This window comes from Aethalodelphis obliquidens, unplaced genomic scaffold, assembly GCF_003676395.1.
Source record: "Aethalodelphis obliquidens isolate GAN/ISIS:26980383/991018 unplaced genomic scaffold, ASM367639v1 scaffold8, whole genome shotgun sequence".
NCBI classification, from domain to species: domain Eukaryota; kingdom Metazoa; phylum Chordata; class Mammalia; order Artiodactyla; family Delphinidae; genus Aethalodelphis; species Aethalodelphis obliquidens.
Genome location: NW_020837952.1, coordinates 56,686,439 through 56,699,203, shown reverse-complemented (window position 1 = coordinate 56,699,203; position 12,765 = coordinate 56,686,439). Strand labels below are relative to the sequence as shown.

Genomic DNA, 12,765 nt, shown 5'->3' with positions numbered 1-12,765 from the left:
TGTGCACAGGAGAGAGAGAAAACAAATATGGCTAAAAGATAACTGGTGAATCTAGGTCAGAGTTATAGGGTCATTTACTACTTGCTCTTTCAGTGTTTTTGTAGGTTTCAAAAAAAAAAATTCAAAGTTAAAAGGGGGTGCAGGGAAGAGGGGGGAGCCATGTGAGTGCAGACATGAGTGGTGAAATGAATATATACCAATTACCAGGTATGTTTCTGCTCATTTAATTTTTTTTTAAACATCTTTATTGGAGTATAATTGTTTTACAATGGTGTGTTAGTTTCTGTTTTATAACAAAGTGAATCAGTTATACATATATCCCCATATCTCTTCCCTCTTACGTCTCCCTCCCTCCCACGCTCCCTATCCCACCCTTCTAGGTGGTCACAAAGCACCGAGCTGATCTCCCTGTGCTATGCAGCTGCTTCCCACTAGCTATCTATTTTACATTCGGTAGTGTATGTATGTCCATGCCACTCTCTCACTTCGTCCTAGCTTACACTTCCCCCTCCCCATGTCCTCAAGTCCATTCTCTAGTAGGCCTGCGTGTCTATTCCTGTCCCGCCCCTAGGTTCTTCAGAACCATTTTTTTTTTTTAGATTCCATACATATGTGTTAGCATACGGTATTTTTTTCTCTTTCTGACTTACTTCACTCTGTATGACGGACTCTAGGTCCATCCACCTCACTACAAATAGCTCAGTTTCGTTTCTTTCTATGGCTGAGTAATATTCCATTGTGTATATGTGCCACGTCTTCATTCCATTTTTTAACATAAAACATCAAGTTAGAAATAACTCCCCACCCCTCCATGTGGTTCTGATCATGTCACTCGCCTGGTTAATGTGGTAACTCTGGCCTCCATGGTTTCTGATGAGAAATCTTTTGTCGTTCAAATTGTTTCTCCTCTGGCTGCTTTCAAGTGTTTTTCTGTGTTTTTAGTTTTCAAAAGTTTAATTCTGTTGTATCCTGGGGTGAACTGCTTTGGGTTTAACTTGTTTGGGGTTTGCTCAGCTTCTTCAGTCTCTGAAGACTTATGTCTCTTGCCAAATTTGGGAAGTTTTAAGTACTCTTCCAACCCGTCTTTTTCCTCTCCTTCCAGGGCTTGGATGACACGATGTTAAACTTCTTTGTGGGTGGAGGTGACCTTGTAATGGTGAAAGTCCTGACACCTCACCAGTCCTCCCCGTGACACCACCTCAGCGGGGGGAGGGGGGGAATCTCCTTACTGCTAGAGGGAGTGTAAGTCCAGGCTCCCCATTTGGTCTCCACTTATTCCTTGGGCTGGGGGCAGCCTCCTACTTGGCCTTCTTTGACACCACCTGGCAGGGGTGTTGGGGTGCTTCATTACAGCCTCGTAAGGGTGAAAGTCTAGCCTCCCACTTGGCCTTTCCTGTTGAGGGTGGGGCTTTCACCGTGCTGTCTGTCTGGAGTAGAATGATTACTGTCTTAAGTTTTTTCTCTTGCTAGGCTGCCCTTTTCCTGGTCCTGTGGCTAGCGAGAGTAGGTTTTGTTGGGGCTTTTTTGTCCGCTTCCATTGGCATTTCCAGGTTGCCAGCTTCTTCAGCTCCAAGTCTGGGATGTAAGGCAAAAAGGAAACTCGGGGGACTCGCCACTGTGTCATTCTTTGGGTTCCAAGGTCCCTAGCCAGTCTGCCACCTTCCCTCCACCTTTCAGAACCTATTTATGTAAGGTCCAGAGTGTTTATTTGTACTTAGTGGGAAGAACAGAGAACATGTCTTCCCCGGCTCCCCAGATGCAGGCCCTGCCCCCGGCCCCCCCAAGCCTCATGATCCCCACGTGAACACCCTGGTCCCACCACATCAGACCACTTGTAGTCCCTAGAACTTGTCACGCTCTTAGATGACCTTCCTTGTCTGCCTGTGGTGTTTCTATTCCGTTCATTTGGGTTTTCTCTGTAAAATCTACCCAGACAGTTCACACACTCTTTCCTCAGGCAGAATTTTGCCTCTTCCGTCTTACGTAACACTTTAAGTTACCTCTACAACTATGCTTCCATCTTGTATTGTAATTATTTGTCTTTTTCCCTGACCGGACCCTGAGCTGCCTTTGAGGGCTGGGACTCCATCCTGTACATGCTTGTCCTCAGTAACTAGCACAGCAGTTGCTTAAGAATTATTTATTAGATAGATGGATGAATGGACGTAGTTCTGATTTCCCACCTGAGTTGTTAAGTATGTTTGTTACCACACACAGACACAGCCCCCAGAGATGCACTGTGCGTATGCCTGCTGCTTCTACAGTGAACAGAGAAATCCAGCAGGCTTGCCTGGAAGAAGGGCTCCTTAGCCCATGGCAGTCTGTTGATCTCTGTTAGCTGTCCTGTGTTTATAGCCTTTGAGTTCCTCTGAATACAGAATTGGCCGTGAGCTTAATTCTAGCATAGTATGGGAACGATCATTTTTACTATGTCAGCACCTAATAAAGTGACATTGAGACCCAGGCACCTAATAAATATTCCTTAATGATAATGATGAGAAAATGAATATCTGTGGTTTGTTGCTATCCTTCTTGCTGAGATGCATTTCCAGAACTGCTTTGTGGCTCCTAGGAGGCTTTCACTTGCCTACATGTTGAACTAAATTTGGGGCTGGTGATGGGAAAGTGCTACATTCATGTGCTAGGTTGGTTTTGTTTTTTTTTTTTTTTAAGTTACTCTCTTTTTATTTATTTATTCATTGGCTGCCTTGGGTCTTTGTTGCTGCGCGCAGGCTTTCTCTAGTTGTGGCGAGCGGGGGCTGCTCTTCATTGTGGTGCGCGGGCTTCTCTTGTTGTGGAGCACGGGCTCTAGAACGCAGGCTCAGTAATTGTGGCTCACGGGCCCAGCCGCTCCGCGGCATGTGGGATCTTCCCGGACCAGGATTCAAACCCGTGTCCCCTGCATTGGCAGGCGGATTCTTAACCACTGCGCCACCAGGGAAGCCCCGCTAGGTTGGTTTTTAAGGCTCCTTATGTTCGCGCTTCGGTGCTAGATCAGATCACAGCGCTCCGTCTGATCAGATCACACCCAGCACAGCACCGAACTCCCCCTGGAAGTGGATGGCAGTGTGTTTTGAAAAAGGAAATTGAAACAGTTTTTCTCTTTTTAGTTCACAAATGACCTCACTTAATTAAGGTAGCAAATGTGTAAGGGGAGAAAGAAGATGGGCGCTGGAGAGAGGGAACAGAGTGTTAAATCGGGGGTTAGAGGCAGCCAGGGGCGGGGCCCACATCTAGCACCGAAACTGTGACTAAGAGCACCACACCTCTTAGCCACTTGTGTTCATTTGATTTCCGTGGGGGGGTGGGGGGCTTGGTTATTTTTCGTTTGAGCACCTGTTTGCACACCCCCCTGTGTTCACGCAAAGCCGCGCAAGTGTTCCAGGAAACCAGCTCCCGGAGGGTGGGAGTAGAGGATCAAGTTTTGGTGCCCTCTGACACCAAAAATGTATATTCTCATAAACAACGTGCACAGTTCTTGGGTTTGCATTGGTTTGGCGGGGCTTCTCTTTCAGAGACTGCCTTCTAGGAGTTTCTGGGAAAATAAAATTTCCGAGTGAGCAGTGCCCTGGCTCCTCTGGCAAAGCATTAAGGCAGCGAGAGAGGGCTTGCGCGTCCAAGGTGAATGCCGCCCTCCTACTCAGACACATGTCTATGGGTTAGCTTCGAGCCTTTGGGGATTTTCCACAGCTAGTAGAGGCCTAAACTTTTAAATTATTTTCTGTGTTGCTGTACTTCCTTGTGTCTCATTCCCTTAGCGTAGAAGCTTGTGACTTTGACTATACATTGCCACCTGCTTCTACATCAAGAAAGCCCAGGGCTTACCTTTATCACCCCTAATCTCTTCACTAGGTTACCCTCCCCGGCTGCAGCTTTTAACAGAGCTGGCCAGACATGTATAGGAGTGCCTTTCCACCCCAAACCCCGACCTACCGAGAGCACTGGCTGCCCCAGCTCCAGGCTTCCCCAGATGGGCCTGGGAAGCGCCTTCCAGGAGTCCTGACTGAAGCCCGTACAAGACACCTGGTCATTGCTCCCTCTTCCTTTCATGTTGGAAGTGGCTCTTGAAATCGCTGAACTTGCTGTCACGGAGCAGAATTAGACGTGGGGAGAGAGCAGCACAAAGTGAGTGGGCTCTTCAAGGGCTGATAGAAGCCTACACACTTGTCACAAAGGGAGAAAGAGAGACAGAGCTGGACCTGGGTTGGGGTCCGCCACTCGGTGAGTGACCTCACAGGTTACTGCAGTGTTAGTTTCCTCACGTATAGAATTGGAATAGTGGTGCCTACCTCATGGTTGTTAAGAGGATTCAATTATAATGTTGTTGTTATAAAATGAAACAGTCTTTTGGAATCAGTAATTATTGTTTTGAAGTCTTTTCTTGGGCTTCATTTCTGGTTCTTTTGCCCAAGCTCTGAGCAGCTGGTGAACTGCTCTGGTCTTCTCATCCACCTCCAGGCTCGTCTCCTAGTATCAGTGCTGAAGGCTGCACCTTAAGCTCCATGGTGAGCCCCAGGTTTGAAACCGTGACTTTGTGTACCTGCTTTGTGTACTTTGCACCCCTCTTCTGAGCCTTCCTTACACATGTTTGTGCTCAGGACTGTGGTCGAGCTGGCCTTTCCACATGACCTGCCCTCAGCCCTACATCTAAGCATTGCAGGTCATTGAGGCCTCCTTGCCTCCCATCCAATGGGGTCATTCTTCTCCACTTTTTGAAGAAGTTAAGGAGCCAACCCAGAGGAGGGAAAGAACTCTGACTTAAGGGTGAGAGAGAATTAGGTTATGATCCTATTCTGCCACTTGCTGCCTTTCCTACCCTTTCTGAGCCTGTCCTCATCTGTACAGTGAAATATTACACATCACATGGAATCAATAGGAGTATTCAATTAGGTAACATTTTAAAGTATTTAGAACCATGCCCACCGCAGAAGGTAGGCATCCTCGCTATTATGCAAAAATTTCCTTAACCCAGTGGAAAGCAGGAAGTCACGTACAGTACAGCCAGTTCACCTGTCACTTATCCCCACTCATGGTGCAACATCCTCATTGTACATGAAAATGTTACACTCCCCTTCCATCAAGAAATTCTGCGCTTTGTGAGTTGTTTTCCCAGAAGCTGGATCTGTGCCTTACCCCTTAGGATAGCCAGTGTAGGTCGTTGCACGCTGACTGGTGTTTAGCCAGATTATCTGTGACCGTGGTGTAGGAACTAGCTGGCCCGTGTGGGAATCTAACCCCTGTTTCAACCAAATCACTGCACGTGATGACAGCAGCACCCTAAATGTGTTGGTGAGGGCACCACTGGCTGCAGAGCCCTTTCACTCTCCTTCGGTTGTCACAGGAGCTCTGGGAGGTGGGCGGACTTGACAGAAGAAGAAAATGAGACCTGAAAAGCAGTCATTCCCCGTGTCACACCAGCAGTAACTGGTGGAACCCAGGATAGGCATGCACATGTCTTGCTTTTATATCTGGGACTTCTGTGAAGTTTTGAACCAAGATGAGAGCCTAATTCTGGCTGTACAAATGAAAGTTTAGAGCTCACAGGATCCTCTAGTTTTCCTGTCACCAGTGTACACTTTGTATCCGTTCCTTATAGAATATTCATTAATTCATTGAATGACTTATGTGCTCTCCATGGCGGGGGTACTGTCAGAAAGAAGTAGACAAACCCCCTGCCGTGCCCAGAGGAGCTTATTGTAGTGGTAGGAGGCTGGCAGTGAATACAGAGAGATGCAGTATGACCATCCAGGGTGTCAGGCGGTGATGAGCTGTGGAGAAAACTAAGGCAGAAAGGCAGCTGGGGGTGGGGGGCGGACACTGAGTTTTGCTTTGATTCTTAGTGCTTCTCGTCTCGTCCATGTGATAAGTGCTCCTAGAGCAAGGTTGTGTGTTTATTCCCTGCTGGTCCATCACACTCTGCATATCAGGACTTTTGGAGGCTGATTTTGGAGTTGAACCAGCCTTACTCAGTAGAAGCAGGTGCAGGGGCTGTCTGCTTACCCACTGAGATGCCAAGACCTTCAGATTAGAGCTGGGATGGCCTGGGTCATGCTTTGGAATGCTCTGGTAGCTTGGAGAGGGAGCCTGTGCTGGTTTTCCTTAGAGATTATTTGTTAAATCTAGCGCTCCCCCTGCCGTTAGAAGATAGGGTACTTCCAACTGATCTTTTAAAATGGGTTTCTTTTTTACTTTAATATTAGGGAAAAAAAAAAAGAGAAAAAAAGAAGTACTGCAGTGACATTTGGAGCTTTCTTTGGGGACTGCTGCTCCTGAGGCCCAGCCCCTGGGGGTGGGATGGGGGGAGGAAGCGCAAAGGCCCAGGCAGGATAGGGTCATATCTGTGCTCTGGCTACTTTTAGCGTCTCCTTACCGCTGCACTCCTACCACAGCCAGCAGCCCAGCAAAAGTTATCTGCACACACAGTTTCACAGCTGCTCTGAAATTCTAGGGCAGCAGAAGTGAAACTGACCACGGTCTTATGAATTTCTCTCTTACTGCTGTTGTTCCCAACTTGAAGTGAGTCAGGCCTTTTCCCCTCTCATCCTCAGGGTGTCCCAACTCGTTATCTGCTGAGTTTTTGACACAGACTCTCTTCACAGCGCTGCATTTGTAGAGGGTCCTGCTTTGGTCTCCCCACCCTCGGTGTGCTTTGCTGAGTTGCGAGCTGTGGCCATGTGGTGGTAGCCCCAGAAAAGAGCCGGGTCCGTGATGGGGGACACAGTGAGCCTCTCTGGTTGTGTGCACCAAGGTTAACCAGACAATCATGGTGAAGTTCTTTTAGTCCTTCAAGATGAAATTCAAGTTAATTTTAGCAGAACTATTAATACCAGCTGAACCGAAGAAGGAAATGGCACCCAAGTAGATGCAATGTCTTTTTGGTTTAACTGCCTCATTCAAACAGTTCGGTCACTTTGCGATTCCTGATGAGGTTGGAGAAGGAAAGTGGGTGGACCCAACTTGCAGCTCTGCTCTGTGTCCCGGTCTCCCCGAGGGTAAAGGGAGACCCAGTGGGCATTCTTGGAGAGTTGACTGCTCCATAAGGATTATATTAAAGTTAGGTTCCCTGGGTGCACCTTACAGAGCCCAAGCTTAGGCAGTGACTGTTCCCATTAGGAACAAAGTAACCAGAATTGTTTTGATGGGGTAGCTGAACCATAAAGATATGTGCTTACTCAGGTGCCGTTTTCTTCTTCACTTCAGCTGATATTAATAGTACTGCTAAAATTAACTTGAATTTAAGATACCTTCTCCACTGTAAATTGTAGCAGTAGACATGATGCTTCACTATAAAGTAATTCTTTTATCATTCTTCTCCCAACAGCTTTGAAAAGTCCAGCTGCATTTCATGAGCAGAGAAGGAGCTTGGAGCGGGCCAGGGTAAGGCACCTTGCTTCCCAAGGATTCCTAAGAGCATTTTCAGAGCCTGTTGTGCTGCTGTCATCTTCCTTCCAGTCTAGCGTTGCCTCCAGGGTCAGCCCTGGCCTTATGGTTCTAAATAGAAGGCTCTGGCTTTTCTGCTTCATCCCCACCCGAGCGTCTCCCAGTGTGATGATATGGGCCATGATCACAATGAGTTTCTTCCTTTAGTACGTTCAAGGGTATGTAATGGTCACCTCCCTTCTTTTGGTTTGGAGACCACTAGTATTTTCCCATCTTTAATTCCACTTAGCCTTTTGTAGCTGTTAGGACACGACCACCAGCCACGGAAAAGCTTGCTGAGTGGTGGTCCCTCCTGTCTGGCCACACTGCCCACACCTCTCCAGAATGGGCATGGAAACCTTACTGGTCTCCGTGTGCCCCTGAGCAGCCAGGGTCCACTTGAGGCCATGGAAGCAGAAGCTGGGTCCCTCTGAGCTCAGGTTCACACTGCAGCACCTGGCTTGTTGCCCTGTCCCCCTCGGTTTCAGTTCCCTCGGGGGCCTCAGGGGATATTCTGCTGCCCAGTGTGGGCGGAGATGGGGAATTCGCCAGAACATGCTTCCCCCTCTCAGCCCCTTCACTTTCCTCTTTTATGTAAAAGACAAGGGAAGAGAGCTTCCCCAGATGGAGGATCATAGGCCGGGGCTCCCTAAGACCCACAGCTCTTTCAGAGACTGAAATATTTACCTCCGAGATTTACCTTACTATCTTCTGTCTTTATTTTATTTTTAACAAATTTCTAAGGAAAATTATGATTAATTCTTAGAGTGAGTGGGAAGAATGAGGCCACAGATCCTGGGAACCAAAGGAGTGACCAGCTGCACTGTTTCAGTGCCTGGGAGGATGAGAGAATACAGCAGAGAGAAAAGGAATGTCATTGCCTGTGCCCTCAACCCAGTCTTAAGACTTGGCACCATTTCCTGGCCTGCTTCTCCAAGGCAAGGAGTAAATACGAACTAATTAGTACAGCTACTAGTTTACTGAGTACTTTTATATGTGAAATTATACCCTTTTCTTGTTTATGTTCACATCAGCTCTTACGAATTAAGTGTTATTATCTTTATCTTAATAGATGCAGTTAAGAGAGGTTAACTAACTTGTCCAGCTAGTAAGTGGCAACTTACTGGGATTTAAACCTTGGGGTGTGGACTCCAGGTGTTTTCTTCATCAGTACCGTATGCCTCCCTCTGCTGTCTGTGAAGACCTGCAGTGTACGACACCTGTTCTGCCATCTTCTCTGGCAGTCATGGCAGTACTTCTGCCCACTGCAGATGGGTGATAGGCTCTGAACCCGCGGCCACTGTAAGCCATCTCCTGGAGAGCTCAGCACCACCCTGGGGCTGGCACAGAGCTGACCAGTCAGAGCACCAAGGCCAGTCCAAGGAGCAAGTCTTTACCTTGCTGCAGGCATGCAGTATGCTCTGATACTTTATTTTCTATTCAATTCTACTCTACCCTACTCTGCTCTGTCTTGTCCTGTCCTGTCTTGTCCTATCCTACCCTATTCTGTGCTGGTCCTGACCCACTAATGGTCTTGACCTATGGTTTGTAAAATTCTGGTGCAAAGGTTAAGAGCACAGGCTCTAGAGTCAGACAAATCCGGGGTCATATATACATTATAATGTGAGCGCCGGGCAGTGGGCTGGCTCTGAGACTGTTGAGGGAATGGTTTAATTTGCTTGGCGTCTCAGAAGTGCAGAAATGAGGACATGAGACGTTAAGGAACTAGAGCTATGACACCACGTATCAAAATTAGTACTCAGCAGCCATTCAGAGTGCATGGAAAATGCTCATGGTACCAGGCAGTGCCAAGTTTTTTGAAATAAGGTATAAAATTATATTCAGTATGATTATAGCTTTGCAAAATTAAACTTATCTTTTGCATGGAAGAATGATTAGAAACAAATATCCCCAAATACTAACGGTGGATGATTAAAAATTTTTATTGTTGTTTTACTTTCTAATTTTCTGAATTTTCTTTGATGAACATAACATATGATAGTAATAGATTAGGACTTCCCTGGTGGCGCAGTGGTTAAGAATCCACCTGCCAGTGCAGGGGACATGGGTTCGAGCCCTGGTCCGGGAAGATCCCACATGCTGTGGAGCTACTAAGCCCGTGCACCACAACTACTGAGCCTGTGCTTTAGAGCCTGCAAGCCCCAACTACTGAGCCCACGTGCCACAACTACTGAAGCCCGTGCACCTAGAGCCCGTGCTCCGCAACAAGAGAAGCCACTGCAATGAAAAGCCTGCGCACCGCAAAGAAGAGTAGCCCCTGCTCGCCGCAACTAGAGAAAGCCAGCGTACATCAACAAAGACCCCATGCAGACAAAAATAAAATAAATAAATTGATTTTTTTAAAAAAAGTAATAGATTAAAAAATATATTAGTAGTCCAGCCTCAGAGCGACAAATGGTCTTGACAGATGGATGAAGCCCTTGGCAGGTGCGCTGAAAATGGACGCGTCCTTCCAGGCCTCAGGACCCTGCAGTCTCCAGGCTGAGGTTGTGGTGGCTGCAGAGGTGACCCACTAAAGGCACGGCTGCTTTTTGGTCCTGTTCATGCCATAAGCTTGTGACCTGGATCTGAGAGCTGCTTGGTGTGTTTTTCTATAGACAGAGGACTACCTGAAGCGGAAGATTCGTTCCCGGCCGGAGAGATCGGAGCTGGTCAGGATGCACATATTGGAAGGTGTGTTAGATTGGAAATGCTTCTTCATCTAAACCCTCATTCTCACTGTTTTCACCCCTGCACCACCCACGTTTTGTCGTCCCTCTTTTTCATCACTCCCGTTTCAGTTGACAGTGTAAGCCAGAGCCTTAACGCAGTTAAAACAGCAGTGCTGTGGGCAACCACCCCTGGCTTTTGGGAATTCCCAAAGGAGCACAGTCACATTCTCTTGGGGTGGCTTCCCTTTTTCTATGGCCATGTCGTGGCCCTGGATCTCATAAAACCTCGGTATGAAATCCTTTCCTCCAACGCTGTTCTTAAATGTGTTTACTTTCTGTTTTCATTCATTCCTTCATCTATCCATCCATCCATTCATTCACTCACTCAGTATTTACAGGAGCACCTGTGAAGTACAAGCAAGATCATCCCAGACGTACTCCACCTGCCCGCACACACTTCTTTCCTCATTCTAGGGAAGGAAAGGTTTTGGCTTGAATCTATTCACTTTTTGTTTGGTTTTGAAACCACTTTGGGGTTGGAAGAAGACTTTCCTAGACTGAACCCCACACTTTGCAGAGGAAGACCCTGAGGCCCAGAGCAGGGAGGTGGATTGTCCCCATAATGCAGCGAGCTTGAGGGAGAGGAGACACCACCCATTGCCTGGTGCTCTTTCAGCTCTAGCTCCAGCTCAGAGAGTCGTCTGGGCCAGCCTGTGCCTAGTGACCACTGTTGCGCGTGACCACACACTGTCCACAGCGGGGGCCCCTTCTTCTGTCCTTGTGAAACTTCAGGCCGGGCCACCGTACTCCGCCTGGCACTTGATTTACGTTCTCATGGTCTCTGCTCCTTCCCCAGAGGGAAGGGGAGCTGCTCTGCAGTTCCCAGGGCAGAACCACCTCACTCCTATATCCTCCTGCGCTCCATTCTCTCCCACGGGCAGAGACCTCGGCTGAGCCTTCCCTGCAGGCCAAGCAGCTGAAGCTGAAGAGAGCCAGGCTGGCCGATGACCTCAACGAGAAGATTGCGCAGAGGCCTGGCCCCATGGAGCTGGTGGAGAAGAACATCCTGCCTGTGGAGTCCAGCCTGAAGGAAGCCATCATTGGTGAGGAGGCCCGACCACCACGTGTGGACTTGAAGGCGGGGCGCAGAGGGCATGGGCTCTGGACCGCTTGCTCCCTGACTTCCTGCTTAGCCTTGGGGGAGCCGAGGTACAGAGTATGAGAGCCTGATAAACGGGTCCTATGAGCCTGGGACAGCGCCAGTGGCCTCACAGATCAGCGCCGTGCCAAAATAACTGCATCAGTGACAGAGAGGCCTCTGTCCACTTCCCATCTCTGTGAGCACAGGGGCTTGTCCCTCTTTCCCAGAGAAGGTAGGTAGGTGTCCGGGGTGGTGTGTGTGAGCACATGGAGACGCTGGGACCTTGAAACTGTGCCTGCAGTTTCTTTTCATTAGTGAAATCTGTTCTTGGAGCCTGGCACTCTCCTCAGATAGTTCAGTCAGTAAAGGTCGATTGATCCAAGCAGGGTGCTAGGGCCACAGCCCCACAAGGCAGACCAAGCCCCTCGTCCTTACGGAGCTCAAGCCCAGGAGCAGATACAGGCAAGGAAACAGGTGAGAGTGAGATGGAGGCCGCCCCCCCAGGCCCCGACAGCGGGCGTCGGTGTCAGAAGAGCTGAGGCCCAGGTGGGGGTGATGGAGGGCCACCCCCCCGGCCCCGACAGGGGGCATCGGCGTCAGAGGAGCTGAGGCCCAGATGGGGGTGATGGAGGCCGCCCCCCCGGCCCCGACAGCGGGCGTCGGCGTCAGAAGAGCTGAGGCCCAGGTGGGGGTGCAGGGTGAGTAGGAATGAAAGCATGTGCAGCAGGCAGAAGGAGCAGCTTGCACGTGGAGCTGGAAGCGGGTGTCGAGACGTGAGGGGGAGGCCACAGAGTCCAGGACGTGCAGGGCCTCGTGTGCCACGGGCAGGTGTGCACACATGATTCCCTCAGACTTTGGTAACTGCTGGTACAGACATGTTTCTTTGGCTGCCGCAGGCCTGAGACCTGCCCCCGGGGAGCGGCCGTGCCTTCAGGAGGCTCAGGTGCTCTCACGTAGGAGTGAGCTAGGTCTTTGGGCAGGGCAGGGGAGGGCACAGGAGTAGGCCCGAAGCAGCCACGTTGGGCCCGAGCCCTGGCTCAGAGGAGACCGGTTTCTGGGACCTCATCTGCACCCGCAGAGGAGGTGCCCTGACTGCCCTCTTCCCCTTTAACTCCCTGCTTTGCCCTGGCATTCACTTCACCTTGTGTTAGTGTTTTCCTGCCCAGACCTTCACCAGATTCCACGACAGCGTTTGGGCCAAGGTCAGTTCTGGACTCTGCAGCCAGCCCGTCTGGTAAATGTTTGCTGACAGTCAGCCACGCCCCAGGCCTATGTGAGTCCTGCCGTTACAGAAACGAACAGAATACGCTGCGGCTGCCCTCAGAGAGCTCAGTCTGACGGGAGAAGGCTGCCGTGTGCACAAGTGATTTCCGAGTCTAGCTCCCAGGCACGTGTGGCACCATGTACTTAGAAAGACCAGGGCCCTGTAAAGTCGTAGCCAAGCCACCTGCCGTTCAGGACAGTTTGCAGGCTCCCAGGTGACGATGGCTGTGAAGGGCCCGGCACAGTCCTGGGCGCCCAGGGAGACTCGGG

General features: G+C 49.5%; 1 protein-coding gene across 6 annotated transcripts in view; it reads left to right on the top strand.

Annotated features, from left to right (window-relative positions):
• Positions 1-12,765, top strand: part of MRTFA (myocardin related transcription factor A) — a 173,089-nt gene that overhangs the window by 147,165 nt on the left and 13,159 nt on the right. For all 6 annotated transcript variants that reach the window (XM_027107740.1, XM_027107739.1, XM_027107742.1 and 3 more), the window contains 3 exons: positions 7,322-7,377; positions 10,038-10,113; positions 11,033-11,194. In XM_027107740.1, the coding sequence (XP_026963541.1) occupies positions 7,322-7,377; positions 10,038-10,113; positions 11,033-11,194 (294 nt within the window). The remainder of the gene's footprint in view (positions 1-7,321; positions 7,378-10,037; positions 10,114-11,032; positions 11,195-12,765) is intronic.